This window comes from Helianthus annuus, chromosome 17 (assembly GCF_002127325.2).
Source record: "Helianthus annuus cultivar XRQ/B chromosome 17, HanXRQr2.0-SUNRISE, whole genome shotgun sequence".
NCBI classification, from domain to species: Eukaryota; Viridiplantae; Streptophyta; class Magnoliopsida; order Asterales; family Asteraceae; genus Helianthus; species Helianthus annuus.
The window spans coordinates 8,746,248-8,765,170 of record NC_035449.2 but is presented as its reverse complement, the minus strand read 5'-3'; the positions used below and the strand labels follow the sequence as shown (position 1 = coordinate 8,765,170).

The 18,923-nt window shown below is 39.0% G+C and overlaps 1 protein-coding gene and 1 non-coding gene across 2 annotated transcripts; one reads left to right on the top strand and one right to left on the bottom strand.

Annotated features, from left to right (window-relative positions):
- Positions 1-2,352: 2,352 nt before the first annotated feature.
- On the top strand, positions 2,353-2,459 carry LOC118489555. The gene has a single exon (XR_004887576.1). It is a non-coding gene; the product is annotated as a small nucleolar RNA R71 (small nucleolar RNA).
- Positions 2,460-12,946: 10,487 nt separating this feature from the next.
- LOC110923657 (FBD-associated F-box protein At5g60610) lies at positions 12,947-16,360 on the bottom strand. Its single transcript, XM_022167722.2, has 3 exons — positions 15,421-16,360; positions 13,919-14,110; positions 12,947-13,375 (listed from the first exon to the last, which is right to left on the bottom strand). The coding sequence occupies exons 1-3, from the start codon at positions 16,303-16,305 to the stop codon at positions 12,947-12,949; spliced, it is 1,506 nt and encodes a 501-aa protein (XP_022023414.1). The 5' UTR covers positions 16,306-16,360.
- Between the last annotated feature and the right edge of the window lie 2,563 nt (positions 16,361-18,923).

The following is an 18,923-nucleotide window of genomic DNA, read 5'->3' as shown; positions in this document are numbered from 1 at the left end:
TGTTAGTTCTTTTTATCACGACGCTATCGGTTGTAAGTTTGTAAAAATATAACCCTTTTATAACTTGTTATTCCCAACTTAAACTAAGACAAGTAAATAAAAAAAAAATTGAAAAAGTTTTTGAAAAAATTTGGGGTGTTTAGCGGTTCCAATAGAGTTTTGTGTAAGGCTTGTTTTAGGATTTTGCAAAATTCCAAGGTTTTAGCATCCCCCCCACACTTAAATTACACATTGTCCTCAATGTGTCCAAAAATAAAGTTTTTGGTTGATTTGAATATGTAAAATCGTGTTTAAAAACAAAGATTTGTGTTACTGGCGCTCTGGACACGGCCCCGTGTTGACCGGGCACGGCCCCGTGGTCAAGTGCCAGTAACAAAAATTATAGAATTGAAACAGAAGCCTGGACACGGGGGCGTGTTCGCTGAACACGGCCCGTGTCCAGTTACCTGAACTGGGTGATTTCTTGCAGGGGGCTCAGCACGGGGCCGTGTTGGTTGGGCACGGCCCGTGTGGAGCCTTCTGTTATGGAGATTTTTGTCGGTTTGTTCTGTTCTTCTGCATGGTTCCATTTTTTCTCGTTCCCTTTTTCATCCATTACCACCATGAGTGTGTTTTATTCTGCAAAAACTAAAAGATTAAACTAAACTAAGGATAGGTCCGCGGAATGCCTCCGTGGTGCGCCACGTTTATAAGGGTCCTTGGCTAGACCCAATTCCCGGTTACACGTCCTTTGATTGGGGTGCCTTGCCTCCCAAGTTACACCGTCGGAGAGCGGCATCCAAGCTTGAGTCGATAACCTTCATGTAGTGGACCGGGTCGCCATCCTCTATTCTTTTCCCAACTCCGAACTTTACCTCATCGTCCCCATATCTCAAAGTTAGTGTCCCGTCATTCATGTCCACTACTGCTTGTGCGGTGGCAAGGAAAGGTCTCCCTAGAATAAGAGGGACCTCGGTGTCTTCCTCCATGTCGAGTATGACAAAGTCAACAGGATAAACGAATCTGCTTACCCTTACCAAGACATTTTCGATGACACCTTGCGGGAACTTGACCGATCGATCCGCGAGTTGTATGCTTATTTTTGTGGGGCTTGTGGTTCCCAAGCCAAGCCTTTTGAACATTGAAGAGGGCATGAGATTAATGCTAGCTCCTAGGTCGGCCAAGGCATTGCGAACGGGAGATTCCCCTATTGAGCACGGAATTGTGAAACTTCCGGGATCGATCTTTTTTTGGGGTAGTTTATTGAGTACGAGGGCAGAGCATTCTTCGCCTAAATTAACTAATTGCAAATTTTCAATTTTCTTTTTATGTGTAAGGAAGTCCCTCATAAATCTAGAGTATTTGGGCATTTGGGTTAGGACTTCGATAAAAGGAATATTGACATGCAATTGTTTTAGCAGACTTTCGAATTTTGCGAATTGCTCGTTGGTTTTCTGACGAATTAACCTACCGGGGTACGGAACCCGAGGAGCCTTGGTAGGCTCTGTTGATGGGGGAGGGTCCTTCTCTTGCAGATTTGTTGGTGTTGATTCTTCCGCGGCTGGAGGTACTTCTGCAGGCCCTACGGTCCGGTTTCGTAGCGTGATGAGGTGAACTTGCGCCTTCGGGTTGGTTTCGGTATTGCTGGGTAATGCGCCTTGTGGTCTTTCGGAAAAATTTTGAGCTAGTTGATTTATTTGTTTTTCTATGTTTTGAATGCTAGCCTGTTGATTCCTAAAGTTAGATTCTAATTGTAGGAATCTTTCCGAATTTTTCTTGTCAGTGTCAGAGACGAGGCGAGATATAGTATCTTCGAGCCTTTCTCTTCCACTTTGTTGTTGAGTGAAATTTTGTGACTCATTTCTTGATTGCTGAAAGTTTGTTCGTTGTGGTTGTTGGTTACTACTATTGCCGGGCTCCCTCCAACCAAGGTTTGGGTGGTTTCGCCATCCTTGGTTGAAGGTCCCCGTTGGAGGACCCGACGGCCTAGGTCTATTATCAATGTAGTTTACCATTTCTTGTTGATCGTCCGTTTCTTTCATGCAACTCCAATTTTCATGTGACCCACCACACCCCTCACAAGCCATAACCGAGACTGTTTTTGTCATTTCTAATTTTTTTATTTTTGAAGAAAGGGCCTCGATTTGGGCTTGTAAAGAGGTGCTTTCGTCTACCTTATGGGCGCCCGGGGCGATAGTTTTATTTCCCCGGGGAGTGTGCCATTGAAAATTGGTTTGAGCAATTTCCTCAATTTGATTATATATTTCGTGTGGGCGTCGATTACCTAAAAGTCCCCCGGAGCTAGAATCAAGTGTCTGCCTAGTATGTGGCAACAACCCATTGTAGAAAGTGGATACTTGTTGCCATATTGCGAGGCCGTGATGGGGACATTTGCGTAATAGCTCCTTGAACCTTTCCCAAGTTTCATATAAGGATTCCCCGTCCTCTTGTGAGTATGTGTTAATTTCAGCCATTAATTTAGCAGTTTTAGAAGGAGGGAAATACTTATATAGAAATTTTTGGGCTAGTTCATCCCAGGTGTTTACCGATCCAGCTGGGAGGGTGTTGAGCCAAGCTTTCGCTCGGTCTTTTAGTGAGAATGGAAACATACGAAGGCGGATGGCGTCGTTTGATGCTCCATTGATCCGAAATGTATCACATATTTCTAAGAAATTAGTTATATGTAGATGGGGATCCTCGTCCGCGAGCCCGTGAAAGGTTGCGGAGTTTTGGAGCATTTGTATCAGGTGCGGTCGAAGTTCGAAGTTATTGGCTTCGACATTCGGGGCATTGATAGCGGCGCCGAGATTACCTACGGTGGGCCGTAAGTAATCCATAAGGGTACGTTGGTCCGCCATTGGGGTTGGGTCACCCGAAACTTTCTCTTGGTTTTTGGCTTTTAACCTTTTTCTGAGAAAGCGTTCGGGTTCTTCTAATGGTTCCTTTATGTCTTTATTGGAACTGGAGCTCATACACTACGCGAGGTTGGCGTCGGGTTCCAAGTCCTGCAATAAAAACAGAAAAGAATGTTGGTCAGAAGGTTCACCACGGCCCCGTGTCGAGCGAACACGGCCCCGTGGTCGGAGATACAGTGGTTGTTTTTCAGATCCCAGTTACTGGAAGTTGGACACGACCCCGTGTTGCACCGACACGGCCCCGTGGTCAGCCTCCTGTTAACTTGAAAAACAAAAACTGCCAGTGACGTTGCTGAGCACGGCCCGTGTCCGACCAGGCACGGCCCCGTGCTGAGCTCTGCAGAAGCTGAAAAAAATCTAAAAAATCCTAAAAATTAAAGAAAAATAAAAAAGATGATTAGGCCGTTGATTCCTAACTTTCTTAAAATCCTTGTGTCCCCGGCAACGGCGCCAAAAACTTGATGTGCGTGAAGTGTGTTATATTTTTAGATATATATTTAAGCCCTTTTTACACTTTTAGCCAAGTTTTAAATTTATAAAACACGATATTTACTAACACTAAACACACATATGGGCAAGTGCACCCATCGTGGACGTAGTATAGTGTTGGTAAGATACCGAGGTCGTCCAAGGACACAAGAGCTTTTAATACCGGTTTATCCTCAACGTCTAATCAAATCAGAAAGTTAGAAAAATGTTTTAAACTAAGAAAAATAAAAACTAACTAAATGCTGAAAAATAAAAATAAAATAAAAACAGATAGACAAGATGAATCACTTGGATCCGACACGTGTATTAGTATAACCTTTGATTATTTTCGCACTTTTGCACTTGTTTAAGAGATTATCTTAGTTATTGTAGTAGGCCCCTTTTTCGAAGGCGACGTTACCCTCAACCCAGTAGTTTGAGTCAGCAAGGATACAATCCTAAAGGGTCGGATTATTGAAAGATAATGAATTAAGTTATTAATGCAAATTATGGTAGGCCCCGCTTTTGGCGGTGACGTTACCCTCGGCTAAGTAGTCTGAGTCAGCAGGGATACAGTCCTAAATAGCCGGGTTATAGTATTAATAGTAGTTAGCTTATGAGGGGGTCAAAGAGTTTGGATCCCCGCCATCCAATACCTATGGGCATTGAAGGAGATCCTACTAAATTTGACCCAGGTCCCAAGCAGGACCTCTAAACGCTGAACAAGGGCAAGACCTTTACCAAACCGTTCCCTTAACCCCCGACCAGGTAGCCAACATACCTCCATATAGACCGTGGAGATATGAATGGTGAAAATCTTTTATTTTATATAGACAGTAAAATAATGCCAAGACACCACGGACAAACGATAAGGAAAGATCACCTTCAACATAAGTAACTAGTTATTAAAGTCATTAATACAAAACCAAATAAAAAGTGCAAAAGATTAAAAATAAAAAGTATTATACTAAACACTTGTCTTCACCAAGTGATGTAAGAGACTTAGGCAAACATGGCCTTGATTGTCAAGAACTCTTACGATCAATCTTGGATCCCGAGACGACTCACACACTCTATGATGGACAATGGATGATGGTGGTGGATGATGGTGTTATGGTGGTGGTGGGTGGTGGATGAAGTGTGAGAGAGGTGGTGTGCCAAGGGATGAGAGAGAATGAAGCCAAGCTCCTCTATTTATAGGCTGGACAGAACGCTGGACACGGCCCCGTGTCCGCTGGACACGGCCCCGTGTCCGTCTGACATTCTCTCTCTTCATTAATTGTAATTGCGAATTACAATTAATGCGCCTGCTGTACTTTCAACACGCCCCCGTGTCCGCTGGGCACGGCCCCGTGGTGAGCAATGGAAGCTTCTACTGGTTTGTCTTTTCTGCTGCTTCCTGGGCACGCCCCCGTGTTCACTGGACACGGGGCGTGTTCAGGCTCTGTTCTCTTCTCTTTGTCTTGGGAGGTGCCGTTGAGGGTCCGGGCAGTTTTCTTTTGTTCCTTTTCTTGTATTTATGGTAGAATTAGTGGTCTTTTTGCTTCTTTTGTGATTTTGAGCTCATTTCATCCTGAAAATACAAAAGGAAGACAAAAACACTCTTTTTCCAACATTAGTACTTAAAAAGGGTTAGTTTTATGCCTTAATTGATGTGTTTTATATGTTGCATTTTACACACATCATTTTGGCACTTTATTAGCTAGCCAGAGGCTGAATTGTTCATTAAAGTGCTGTGTTTTTGTGCTTAGTGTACGTTTTAGGCACATCCAGTCATTGTAACTTATTCCTAGAGACGCAGTTCTACAACCCTTGTATCCCTACACTCACTATGGGTGTAGTAAAATCTTTTTGGCTCATACAGGCCTTAGAGGCATTATCTGCCTGATGCTGGCTTTATCAGCATGTTCAATAGGTTATCCGTTCATAGTGCTAATGTGCTTTTGTGGATCATGTTTGTCACTAGAGTTCAGTATGTAAATAATGTAGTGACGGAAATCAAAGTATGATGCAGATATGTACAAATATCAGGAATCAAGTAGCAGTTCATCAGTAAATTCAGTTAAGCACAGTAATCAAGCAGTAATTAATTATTAATTAAGTCGTACGGATACCTGGTTTAGTGAGGGTTGTCACAGTTTGAGATTTGAGTTCCATCATGCGAAGTAATAAAAGTAAAAGAGAGTTTTTATATCATGTGTCAAAATTTGTAAACCAAATCAATAAAAAAACCTTGACACTGATTTCAAACAACAAGAAAGTTTGATGACACTTTCAATTGCTTGAACATAACCTCACTTAAACAGAAGAGCAAAAACTAAATTGATTAATGAAAAACCAATACAAGCAATGCAATGTCACCAAACTTAAGAACAGTATGGCACCAAGAGTTGGCAATCAAGACCTCTTTGTAAGTACAAGGTAAATCAAGAACTTGCAATTTCCTACGGGAGCGGCTGCAACGGGGCAGCAAGCTCATGAAAGCACATACTTAAACGCCTTTGATCCTCATCACAATCCATCTTTATACATTCTGCAATTTTTCTGGTGACAATATCGGCCTCTGCACACAAAGTAGAAAAAGATGATTGAACGGTAGCCAAGTTTGATGCACGCGGCTTTGCCAGTAAATCTTTAATCTCTTGCAACTCTGAAACGATGTCAGAAGCCTTTTCTTTCCCTGTCTTAATCTGCACGCCTGTGTATTTCCAACACATATCGATATGCGAATCGATACATTCACTAAATTGGGGGCTCCGTTGTTCAGCGATCTTTGTCAATTTGGTCTCTGTTCTAGCTTTCCCCTGCTCTAGCAACGCACGTAATGCTGTAATACGGTTTTGTGCCAACTTGGTGTTTCGCGTAGCTCTAATCTCCTGCAGTGTTTCCATGATAAGATTTAAAGAAACGATAATAATACTAGTCGCTTATGTCATAGATCTTTAGAGCACAAGGATCTAAACATTATACCAAATGCTTGCCATAATATTCTATATAACATTGAGCAATAAGTAATAAAATACCTCGCGTGTAACCATTGTAAAGGTTACCCGTTGATATCGAATTTTGTAATTCATAATGCATCATATTCTAATGTATACCGAAGAAATTTGTTAAGTTTCCACTATGTTTGAATGAAAAGTCATCACCTTGGAATGGTGTAAGAAAAAATGTACTAAATATCTAAAATATATCAAATAGCAAATATGGCCAGAAGACTATATTAGAAGTTACTAGAAATGATACTAATTTTCCACAATATTCCATTAAATCAAATATGGTGAGTAACCAGAAGTTACTAGAATATTTATACGTTCACCACATGGCATGACCAAATAGGTCATCAAGATAGCATCATGATATGCTAAACAATCAAACATGCTAACCGATACCTTAGCACCTCTAAGTAATCTAAAAACATTGCTCCCAAAATGCCTTATCATATGTTTAGTTAGTTTTTTTTGTGGCAAATATTTTTTTATGCCCTTCCAAACAATAGACTCCTACAAACAATCCCTCTTATATGGGACCATTGAAATGTACAGTTGTGTGGATTGTGGCATTCATACATGGTTACATGTGAGTTTTTAGCTACCCGTATGTAGCATATGCCCAACATTATGGACGTTGTTTGTTTTTTACATGGTTTAACACTGTTCTTTGACAACCCAATTGTAGGGACCATTGTTGGGCACAATGTGAAATATAGTGAGAGACATACGTAGTCGAGACGAAATTCGTCGATTGATTATATCAATTCAAAACCAACTGCTTATCACAAATACTCCCCATTACAACTGGTCTCCTGAAGAGAACCAAGTTTCCATTTTTTTATATATTTTGTTGTGCAACCTATGTACCAATAGCACCACCATAACATATAAAATGGGATATGTACATCGTATTCCCAGTCTTAGGGGGAGACAAGAAAATGAAAGACTAGTAACATAAAAAAAATGCATCATATTATATATCGACCCCTGACGTGGTCAATGCAAATCTGAAGTCCAAAAGAAAGAGCATGTATTTGCAAATAATAACAAATGAAATACAAGATGCATTCACTAACACAAATAAGGTGACAAAGTCACATATACCAGCTTAAACTTATCTGCTCGAATGGAAGTACTCACAAAATGATTATCATATTAATAAATTGTGAGAGATAAATCGGTTCCAAAAAGATAAAACCCACAAACACAAACAGAGCAGAGTAACGCAGTTGGTGTAACCCCAAAAGAGGTGGTACACAAAACACCATAAGTGGTTGCATACAAAATCCCAGAAGTGGTTGCATACTACACCTTAAAGAAGGTTGTTGTCAAAACCCCAAAAGAGGCTAATGGTGTTCTGAAAGAAACTCTAGTACCAAACAAATATGAGATCGCGATGAATTATGTACAAAACAAGTACAATATGGAACCGTAATGAAACACGTGTAAAATGATATATTTGATTATGCTATAGCAATAGATGTAATCGATGAAAAAAAGAGATTACATATATAGAAAGTGTGCAAGAGTGTACGCACACAAATAGCCAAAATGGCTACATGACTTAAGGTTGAACTAAATTTGCTCGACAAACTAAACGTTTTCAAACCAGCAGTTCGAACACCCATAGACGTCAAACCAGTAGGTTATAAATGGGTGTCTTTAAATAAAAGGAAACGTAAATAATGAGTTTTTGCGATGTAAGGCACGCATTTTAACATAAAGATTTTTCCCGAATCCCAGAAGTTGATTACGAGGAAACGTATACCCCTGTAGTGGATGCGATAATCTTTAGATGTTTAAGCGGCCTCGCAATCTCAGAATGACTTCAGATAAAACAACTTATGGATGTCATCACCGTATACATGAACGAGACAATTGTAAATGGCATCTGTATGAAAACCCCTGAAGGATTAAAATGCTCAAAGCATTATGAAACAATAACCCCATATGTGTTATATATATGAATCTTAAAGGAAACTACTCGTATGTGGTACAGTCGACTATACTCTGAAAAAGAGAGGTATAATTTTGATAAATTGAGCTACATCTATTTAACAAGATTTCACTCTTACAGTGATAATGTAAACATCATCGAGAGGGAACTCTCAAACTAAAGTGGAAAATTTTGAATGACCTTAACAAAGTGTAGTTATCCTCGACCTGTAGTTTCGAGTATATATGTACTATTTTTGCTCATTAATCTGACTACATCTAGAAGATGTTATATAGAAAAAGCTCATTCGTTGAGTACATGAACGATTGTCTGATCGCTTGACATAGAAAAAATATTCTTATCAACCCCAAGAAAAGGATGTTGAACTACTTAGTCAAGAAGTACCATACTTAATTGCGATCAGAGCATTGACGTATCTTTCAAACAAGACGACATCTGATATTACGTTGTGTTGGTAAGATTACAGTTCTAATCTCAAATGTTGCACTATTTTTCCCTTCACTAAGTTTTTCCCATTGGGTTTTTCTTGGTAAGGTTTTTAACGAGACAACATAACTGATCCAGTAGTATCAGTTTATCTTATAAGTCCCGAAGTACTAATTTAACATCATCATAAATCATGTTGTTAAATATGTATAATGCGTAGTGCAATCTTTTCCCTTAGCTACGGTTTTGTCCCATTGGGTTTTCCTGGCATGGTTTTTAACGAGGCAGAATTATAAAGCGCATTAAATAATTATTTGACATATTTACAAACTTGAGACACGGGATAGTTCCAGAAGAACAATATGGCGTCCTGGGTTATGATTGATATATATTAGACTCGCATAGAGTTCGATCTCAATCCAGATACAAGTTATGAAGGTCGAAGATTTCAGCATATTTAAGAAGTATGTAGATTAGAGTTCATCAAAAGAAGCTCAAGCTATACTGTATGAAGACAATGTAGACAACAACACCGAAATCAAAGAAGACTACGCCAAATATCAAGTCAAGCAATTGTCATAGAAGATTAGATTCAACATCATCAAGATATACAAGCAAAATTGAGGGGGAGTAACGTACCCATAATATACACAGTTTATGTACTCTTTTTCTTTAATGAGGCAACATACCTAATCCAAAAGTATTAGGGGGAGACAATACGCGCTGCACTCTTTTTTCCTTAGCTGAGGTTTTGTCCCACTGGGTTTTCCTAGCAAGGTTTTTAACGAGGCAGCATCACCAAGCATATTAAAGAATAGTATATCATCATGTGGATAGTCAAGGGGGAGTGTTATGAATGCATCCATTATTAGTGACTATCCACATTTCTAACTCCCATGTCACATTTATGTTTGTATTAATGTTATAGCCTATATATAGTAGCTCATGTATTTTGTATGAGATATATCAATAAGAAATTCATCTCCCATTCTCTCATTCTCTTCTATACATTGCTAATAGGTTCTAGTTATTACACAACACGTTTTAAATTTTAATACCTTTTTTAATTCAATATTTAATTTAATCTTTCTTTTAAGACATAACATTTTTTTAATTCAATTATTTAATTTAATCTTCCTTAAGTTTAAAGAGTAAATTACGTTTTTGGCCCATGTGGTTTTATCACTTTTACTATATTAGCCCAAAATAAGAATTTTTATCATATAGTCCCCACGGTCTTTATAACTAACCATTTTGGACCATAAGTCTAGAGATCATGGGGGCCAAAATGGTTAGTTATAGAGACCATGGGGGCCAAAATGGTTAGACTGGGCCAAAATGGTTAGTTATAGAGACCATAGGGGCAGATATGTTAGAAATTCTTATTTTGGGCTAATATAGTAAAAGTGATATAACTACAGGGGCCAAAAACGTAATTTACTCAAGTTTAAAAAAATAGATCTTTCCATATCGACGACTTAGAGTGTGTGTTTAGAACTGTTAAAGTATTTAAATTTTTAAGACTTCTAACAAAGACTGTTTTAAGAGTGATCCAATACTTCGCATTTTGTGATGATTATGTTGCTCGTGAATTAATGGTTTCTTGTATGGTTTTGAGTTAGATGCCTAGTTAATCACTGTGGTTTGCCAATTTTACAGAGTTGGTCTCGGCATTTCAATAATTACATAGTTGGTGCTAATGATTGTAATTTTTGCACTCGTATGATCTTTATCACTAACTGAAGTTAAATTATCAGTTTAGTGTGTGTGAAATAACATAATTGCCCTTAAACAATTAAAAACAATATGAAAATATAAAGATGGGTCCACCCTTATCTTCTTCCTCCTCCTCTTCTCTCACTTAAAAACCCTATCACCAAACCTTATCCATTCCCCCATCTCTCTCTCTCCGTTTCTCTCTGTCATCTTATAGGTGGACGCATCCACCTAACTTTTACCCTAAACTATCAAAATCAGCTAAATACGTGACAACACTCCTCTCAAACACCCAAAATTATGGGCCCACCCCTTTTTTTTACCCACCAATCATACACACTTCTCTCTCTTTGCTCCCTCTCTGCCCAATTCAGTGACTAGCACCCGGATTAACTACCCAAACTCAGTACCTGCATAGTCCCACGGTGGTGTTGTCAATTAGGGTAGTGAACCAGAACTCCTCTCTCTTTACTCGCTCTCTGGCCAATTCGGTGACTAGTACCCGGTTTAACTACCCGAAATCAGTACCCGCATAGTCCCACGGTGGTGTTGCCAATACGGCCAGTGAACCAGATTAGTGGTACCCACATGTGCCCCTCCTCCCAAAAAGCTAGTAATCATCTTTTGTCACATTGCTAACGATGACTCTAAGGTGTCGTCTGTTTTTTAAGAGGTAAGATATCTACCGTCTGCGGACCAAATCTGCAGAGATCTGTAGAAGATGAGGTGGACCAAACCTTTGCAGCGTGCAATAAGGTTGCTTGTTTTATAACGTATGTAGATTTCAAACTGTTTGTTTTTTAAGAGGTAAAATGTCTGTTCCGAATCAAATCTGCAGACATCTATAGATGAAGAGGTGGACCAAACCTCTACAGTCTGCAAGAAAAAGGCTATTTGTTTTTTAATGTATGTAGACTTCTAAAATAATCTGGTGGTGGTGTACGGACGGTGGTGGTGTACGGACGGTGGTGGTGGGCGATTGTGGTGGTGCTGGACAGTGGTGGACGTGGACGGTGGGTGGTGATGGACGGTGGTGGTGGGTGGTGGACGGTGGTGGTGATAGACGATGGTGGTGGTGGTGGTGATGGACGGTGGTGGGTGGTGGACGGTGGTGGTGTTTAACCCTCTGCAGACCTTAGAAGATCTTAGAAGTGGTTGGGGTAAGTCAGCACCAAGAAGAGCTCAAACATACGTTTTTAATGAAACGTCTTTGGAGAAACAAACCTGCAGATGACAATGTCTGCGCGTGGTCTACGCGTCGCAGACAGAAAAGCATGCACATGTCTTTTTTAGAAAAATAAACACCACCTAAATAATGTCTCCTCATCTTCTAAACCAAGTCACATAGCATGTGTAGGTTCATCGCGTTGGTGCACCCTTTTAGTTTTTTTTGTATATCAGGACATCGTGCACTCACCTTGTATATTTTCATTTGAATCTCTTGTATTTTATGTTTATACTAGTGGATATTTTCGCGCGTTGCACCGGATATTCGATCGGTGTCAGTTTATAGTATATGTATGATACCGGCACTCGATAACCGAAAGACATATGTGCAGGAAGATACAAACACTTGTTTTATGTCAATAAAATGTGCGAAAAAAAAAAACAAATGGCGGTACCAATACCTATGTTATATGCGTACGGTTTCTTACGGTAGATAACAAAAAAATTGATTATATTTGACAAATAAAACTTTGATCCAAACATCGATAAGAGTAAGAACATCGCACCGGTAAATTTGAAGTTTTACGAAACATTATATCATATTATTAAAATAACTAAAATGCTAAACGATGTTACTTTATATAAAAAAACTAATGCAAGAGAGTTGAGATACCTTTGATGACATATATGTTGTTTTGCTCACTTGTACATTTCTATTCACAACAATTTATATCAAGATGCAGAGAAAATAAGCACGTTATAACGACATATTCGAAATTTTACTGAACAACGTATTTTAAAAGTAAGAAAAATATGCTTAAAATAATATAATAGTAAAATAAATAAAATAACATGAAATTTTGTTCCTGTTCATGGCCCATGAACTTTAATATATAGATAATAATAATAATAATAATAATGCTAGATGATAAAGGTAAGTAGGTAACAGGAGTTTCATATCATGTGTCAAAAATTGTAAATCAAATTAACAAAAAGCTTTGACACTTATTTCGAACAACAAAAAGGTTGATGACACTTTAAATTGCTTGAACAGAACCTCAGATGATACACGGAAAGAACAAAATATAAACAAAAAACTCAAAGAATAAAGATAAACGAACTTTTCATCGCTTAGATAAAGCAACCTACATAAATAATGAGGCAGCAATGACATTAAGAGCAACACGGCACCAAGAGTTAGCAGTCAAGATTTTTTGGTAGAAAACAAACATATCCAAACAAAAGAACAATATCACGACAAGAGTTTACCTGTTGATTAGAGCCATCACTAATGAGTACAAGGTAACTCAAGAACATGCACCTTGCTAAGAAGACGGCTGCAACGTGGTAGCAAGTTCATGCAAGCACACATTTAAACGTCTTTGATTCTCATCACAGTCCATCTTTATGCATTCTGTTATTTTATGCGTCACGATGGCGGCCTCAGCACACAAAGTAGAAAAAGATGGTTGAATGGTAGCCTGGTTTGATGTAGGCAGCTTTGCCAGTAATCCTTTAATATTTTGCAACATTGAGATAATGTCAGAAGTCTTTTCTTTCCCTTCTTTAACCTGCACACTCGTATATTCCCAACACATATTGTTACACTTATAGATATGTTCACTAAAATGTGGCCTCCCTTGCTCATGCATCGTCATTTTGGCCTCTCTTATAGCTTTCTCCACCTCTAACAGCTCCCATAACTCTGAAACAAATTCTTGTGCAAACTTGGTGTCTTTAATAGCTCTAATATCCTGCAGTGTTTCCATGACATTATACTCGCAATTTTACAAAATTTAACGCATAGCTAAATTAATATCATATAGAAATGTTCTGTAATCAGAACATAAGGATCTAAACACTAAGTCAATTGCTTGCCATAATAATCTTCATAACTCGAGAAATAAGTATGATGTATGGTCATGGTTTTAAAAAACGGTTGAGGCATGCGCCTCGAGGGGGTTTATACTGTATGTGCGCCTCAGAGGGGCTAAGGCGCTCAAAAGGCTGCGCCTCAAGTGCGCTTCAGGGGTTTTTGAGTTTTTGTGTCAATTTCAAGCAACTTATGTCTTTTTATGTATGTTTTTTATTATTTTGATGAATTTAGTTAGTATTACTATTTTTATAAGATATATAATATTTATATTTATTTTTTAGCTCCACCTCGGGCTTACGCCTCGGTTCGCCTCGAGGCTTACGCCTCGTGAGGCGAAGGGAAAACGCCTCGAAACTCGTTTCCGTTTTTTTAAACCTTGTGTATGGTAATTAATAATATAGTTCATAATGAAATATGATACCTCACGCGACACCATTATTAAGGTGCCACCTGTAGAACTATCTAGCAAATAGCTTTTGACTTCCGCAGACATCTTTCCTCTATTGTGTTCTCGAACCTTTGAAAGTTCTCTTACAGGATGAATCTTTAAACTCTTTAAGTTAACAAACGGAGAAGGTTGATACGACATTAAATCCACAGATTTATTTAGAAGCTGCACAATCATCATAATGATTAGTACATATTTATAAATGTATGCACCATAACTTTGTTATAAATTACTTTAACTTCAGTACATGTTCGGTAGGGGTGCAAACGAGCCGAGCGGCTCGTGAGCCGCTCGAGATCGGCTCAAGAAAAAGCCTGAAACGAGCTGAGCCGATCCGAGCTGCTCGTCAAGCCTTATGGAGCCTCAGTGTAATATTAGTTTTGATTAAAATTTTAATAACATTTACCGCTTATTTTGGAGCGTCAGTGTAATATTAGTTTTGGTTAAAATTTTATTAACATTTAGCCCTTATTTAAAGTTGTCTAGTGAATAAGCCGAGCCGAGCTTATTTAAACTTGTTTACCAGACCAGCCCAGCCGAGCCAAGCTTGAACCTAAAAATAAGTTTGTATAGTATACGAGCCCGAGCTTCACTTATCGAGCTCGGGAGCATAAACGTGTCTATTATTTATATTATTTTTATTTAATATATTAATCAAAAGATAATAAACCAGCCGAGCTCGAGCTTGAAAAACTACCAACGAGCCGAGCTCGAGCTTTGAAAACGAAGCTCAAACCGAACCAAGCTCGAGCGCGGGCTTGGCTCAGCTCATTTGCAGCCCTAGTGTTCAGCAAGTGTACGAAAAAGAAAGAAATAGCCATTGACCAACAGCTATTGTAAGTATCAAAGCTTGCATCTAATCTAGTTTGACCACCCACCAGATTGTTAAAGAAAAGATATTCTGATATTTGCTATAACTTAAAATGTTCCTTTCTTACCAAAAATCATTTGAGAATAATTCAGACTGAAAATCATTGTAAGATGCATAAGATAAACCATAGTTGTTAAAAGCCATCGCCTCTTGCGCCTAGGCCCATTTTTCGAGCAAGGCGAGGCCTTAAGTCGAGGAAATTGCGCTTTAGTTCTCCAGGTGATGGTTCAGGTGCACATTCCGGCAAGATTCCTAGATTCCGGAGAGTTTCATGCCAAAATTTCTAATTCCGGCAAGACTCTAGCCATATCCGTACTTTTATCTAAGGAAAACTACTTTTCTACACTAATACAGTAATATTTTAGAACTTTTGGTACTAAATAAATGATATAAGGTGTTATATAATAGATTTTGTTTATTTTATTTAAAGAATAGTATTCTTTTTCTAATACATAATGTATTTTTAATTTTATTTCATTATGCGCTTTATTTTTCTCAGGCCCTTGCTTTTTTTGCGCTTTGCGCCTAGGCCCCAGGCGAGGCCCTATGGGCCTTGAGGGCGCCTAGCGCCTTTAATAACTATGAGATAAACACCACCAATTACCTCAACAATTTCCAAGTTAAGTGTAAGAGACTTGACATTGTGAAGTTGTTGAAGCAGACGTAGAGCTTGATGAGCATCTCTTGGATAAGATACACAAATATCCGCCTTCTCCAAAGAGGGGAAATCGTCTGTAGAAAGTGACAAATCATAAAACCCTTTATAAAGCAAGGATACAAGGTCGGGCGCAGAAATCAGATACTGATGGTCTTGCGTAACGACACCACTCATATTGAGGTTCTTGAGTTGAGGTGCAACAATATTGTAAACCTTCACACTACCACAACCATCTTCAAGTGTAAGATTAGATAGTAGAGGAAGACAAATACTTAAACCCTTAAATCCCTTCGTATAGCAACTTTTTAAGGTAAGATTCTTCAAGTTTGCACACTTGGAGAAAAAATCAATGCACTTATCAGTCTTTTCATCACAACACAAAGTGACACCATCGAGATACAATGTTGTTAAGACAGGGAGCTCCCAAGTAGATGTTGTTAAGACAATGTTCTGAGGCAAGCATGCAACATCCAGTTGTTGGATATTGTGAGAGATTGCATACTTCATGATTTGTTCGGCAATCACATCGCCATCCTTTCCGCGAAAATTACTAAGCTTGACTGAAGACACTTCTGTTTGATTATTGCGGCCAGAGAGAACACGAGTGACAAATTCGGAGAACTTGGGTAACTTACAGAAATCGTCCCATGAGAAATTGAGATAAGGCATTGAAGTCCAAATAAACCTCCATCTCGATGACAAAACACTCGTTTGAATAGCATGTTTGATACCAATAAAAGAAAGAATTTTATGGATAAGCTCATCTTGCAAGCTGCTTAGTCTATCGTCGTCCTCTACATTCATTCTCTTTTTACCATGGCTAGAATCCATTCTTTCCCCACTCTACCTTGATTCAAACACGCATTCGTATATATGCTAGATCCTTTTCTATAGATTCATCCACACTTTTAGCATTCTTCTTTGTCTGTGTTTGTCATCTTGTTACCTTCTCCATTGACTCCAAAAGCTGCAATTTGATAAAATGCAACAGCCAAAGCATGTTAAAAAAACCATCAATACAAGTGGTTATGGAAATCAACGAGAATAAACATTGACCAAACCAATTTCACCAAAATAAACATATGAAGCGTCTAAATTTAGAGAACACGCAAAAATTCATTCACTTCATAACCTAACACTTGGGAAAAGCGTCTAAACAATAGACTCCTAAATCATGGTGGACCCACACTGAGATCCAATAGTAAAGAGCCATGTGTTTAAGGACTATATTTGTTGATCCATCTTTTTTTCAACGGCAAGGAACGACGTGCCAACCACCGTGACACCGGGCGCTGTGGCCAAGGTCGACTACTCAACCGCGCCAGCCCCTTGGCTCTCCCAGATGCGCGGAAACCCGACCTCCACCTGCCTAAAGGCACGATAGTGGAATAATCGGTAAAAACTCGCCTCCCATCCAAGACGAAACGACGCCACCTGTATTCGCCATTCACCTGGATGCCGCAGAAAATAATGGGAAGAGTGGGAGTCGAACCTAGTCACAAGGAACACCAAGTCTTTCCCCAGCCACTCCACCACTGTCTCATTGGCATTTGTTGATCCATCTTAATCTAGACTCTATAAGTGTCAGGTTCTGAAGTGAATGGATTTTCGTGTGTTCCCCAAATTTAGACGCTTCAAATGTTTATTTTGGTGTAATTGATTTCGTCAATGTTTATTCTCCTCATTTTCCCTACACAAAAACGCCTAAATTTAGACGCTTCAAATGTTTATTTGGTGAAATCTTTTTTATTTAAAAGAAATTTATAGTATTGTGTCTAATCTCAAAGTTTAACTCTTTATTGACCTGTATGCTTCACTATCTTCACATCAAGTCAACATGCATGAAAGACACACAATAAGGTTACTTCTGCATACCTTAATAGTCCCACAATATGCAAAGGAAAAGATTTTATAAAGGGGTACTAAGTTTGATGGATGCATGGGCAAAGCTTTTAAGGACCCTCCGAACTTTTCGTAGTTTTCGTATAAAAATTTTAGGTATATAGGTTTTCGACCCCCTCGGCCCCCTGTTTTATAGAAATTTTTAGGTCCCCATTCGAAAATCTCAAGTTTCGTCACATGGATGAAAACATTAAACTGATATTTACGCCTAAGAAAACGATTCTTGATTAAAGAAAAAACATTTACAGCCGTTAAACAAATAAAGAAATTGTTACTACAATAATAAGAAGAAAAAAAAGACTAGAAGCAACAGGTTTTGACTTACTCCCTCTCCTCCGTAGCAAGTGTTCCAGGCTGAAAACGAGCGATTGGGTGTACGATTTCGTTTTCTATAATGATCGGTGGTCAGATGGAGCAGCGATACGACGGTGCGACGGCGGCAGCGGAGGCGATTGGCAGGAGTGGAGGTGTTAGCTTGAAATGAGAATCACAGAAGAGAAGGAAGGGAAAACCCAAAACAAGCTTGATAGTTACAGCTTGGGGTTAGTTATTTATTAACTACCATAACTGTTCTTACAACTAACTAACTATTACAATGTTCATTTCTAGTCCCTCTACTATTATTATTCTACCATATAGCCCTTAGACTATTATAACATGTAACAATACCCTCCCCTTATCAAAATTTTTGTCCTCAAAAAGTAAAATCAGGGAAACGTGCTTGAACATCTTCTAAAAACTCCCAGGAAGCATCAGTCATAGGTAATCCTTCCCAATGAATCAGCACCTTCATAGCAGCCTTGTTACCCCTTTTTACTAATTGTCTATCAAGTACTGCCCTTGGCTGTAACACGAACCTAGGCCCTTGTGGCAAATCAGCAGTGGCCATCAAAGATCCCTGAGCCTTCTTTAAAAGTGACACATGGAATGTATGATGAATTTGGGCAGTAGGAGGTAAGTCTAGTTTATAGGCTACCCTTCCAACCTTTTTAATAACCAAAAATGGTCCGAAATACTTAGGAGAGAGCTTCCTGTTGTGATGATTCTTCAAAGATTGTTGAGCAAAAGGATGGAGCTTTACATAGACCCAATCTCCTACTTGAAACTCCCTATCAGTTCTGTGAATGTCAGATAATTGTTTCATCCTGTTTCTTGCAGCTTCTAAGTTCTTTTTAAGTCTTTGAATCATAGCCTCTCTATCCCTATGCAATTCTTCCACTGCTGCTATTGGTGTGTCTCCAGGAATATAAGGAATGTGGAGATTTGGTTTGACACCAAACAATGCTTCATAGGGGGACATTTTAATGGCAGAGTGCCACGTGGTATTATACCACCATTGAGCAAGTGGTATCCATTTGACCCATGTTAATGGTGCATCCAAACACATGCTTCTCAAGTAACCTTCCAAACATCTGTTTAAAACTTCTGTCTGGCCATCAGACTGAGGATGATATGCTGATGACATAGCCAATTGCACCCCTTGCAGCTTCATGAATTCTTGCCAAAAGTTGCTCAAAAACAAAGGATCTCTGTCTGATACAATGGTG

Coding starts and splice junctions, on each gene's coding strand:
- LOC110923657 (XM_022167722.2), bottom strand. CDS start 16,305: ATGGATTCTAGCCATGGTAAAAAGAGAATGAATGTAGAGGACGACGAT. Junction 14,111..15,420: donor TTAACTTGGAAATTGTTGAG/GTAATTGGTGGT, acceptor ATGATTGTGCAG/CTTCTAAATAAATCTGTGGA. Junction 13,376..13,918: donor TAATAATGGTGTCGCGTGAG/GTATCATATTTC, acceptor GAAACACTGCAG/GATATTAGAGCTATTAAAGA.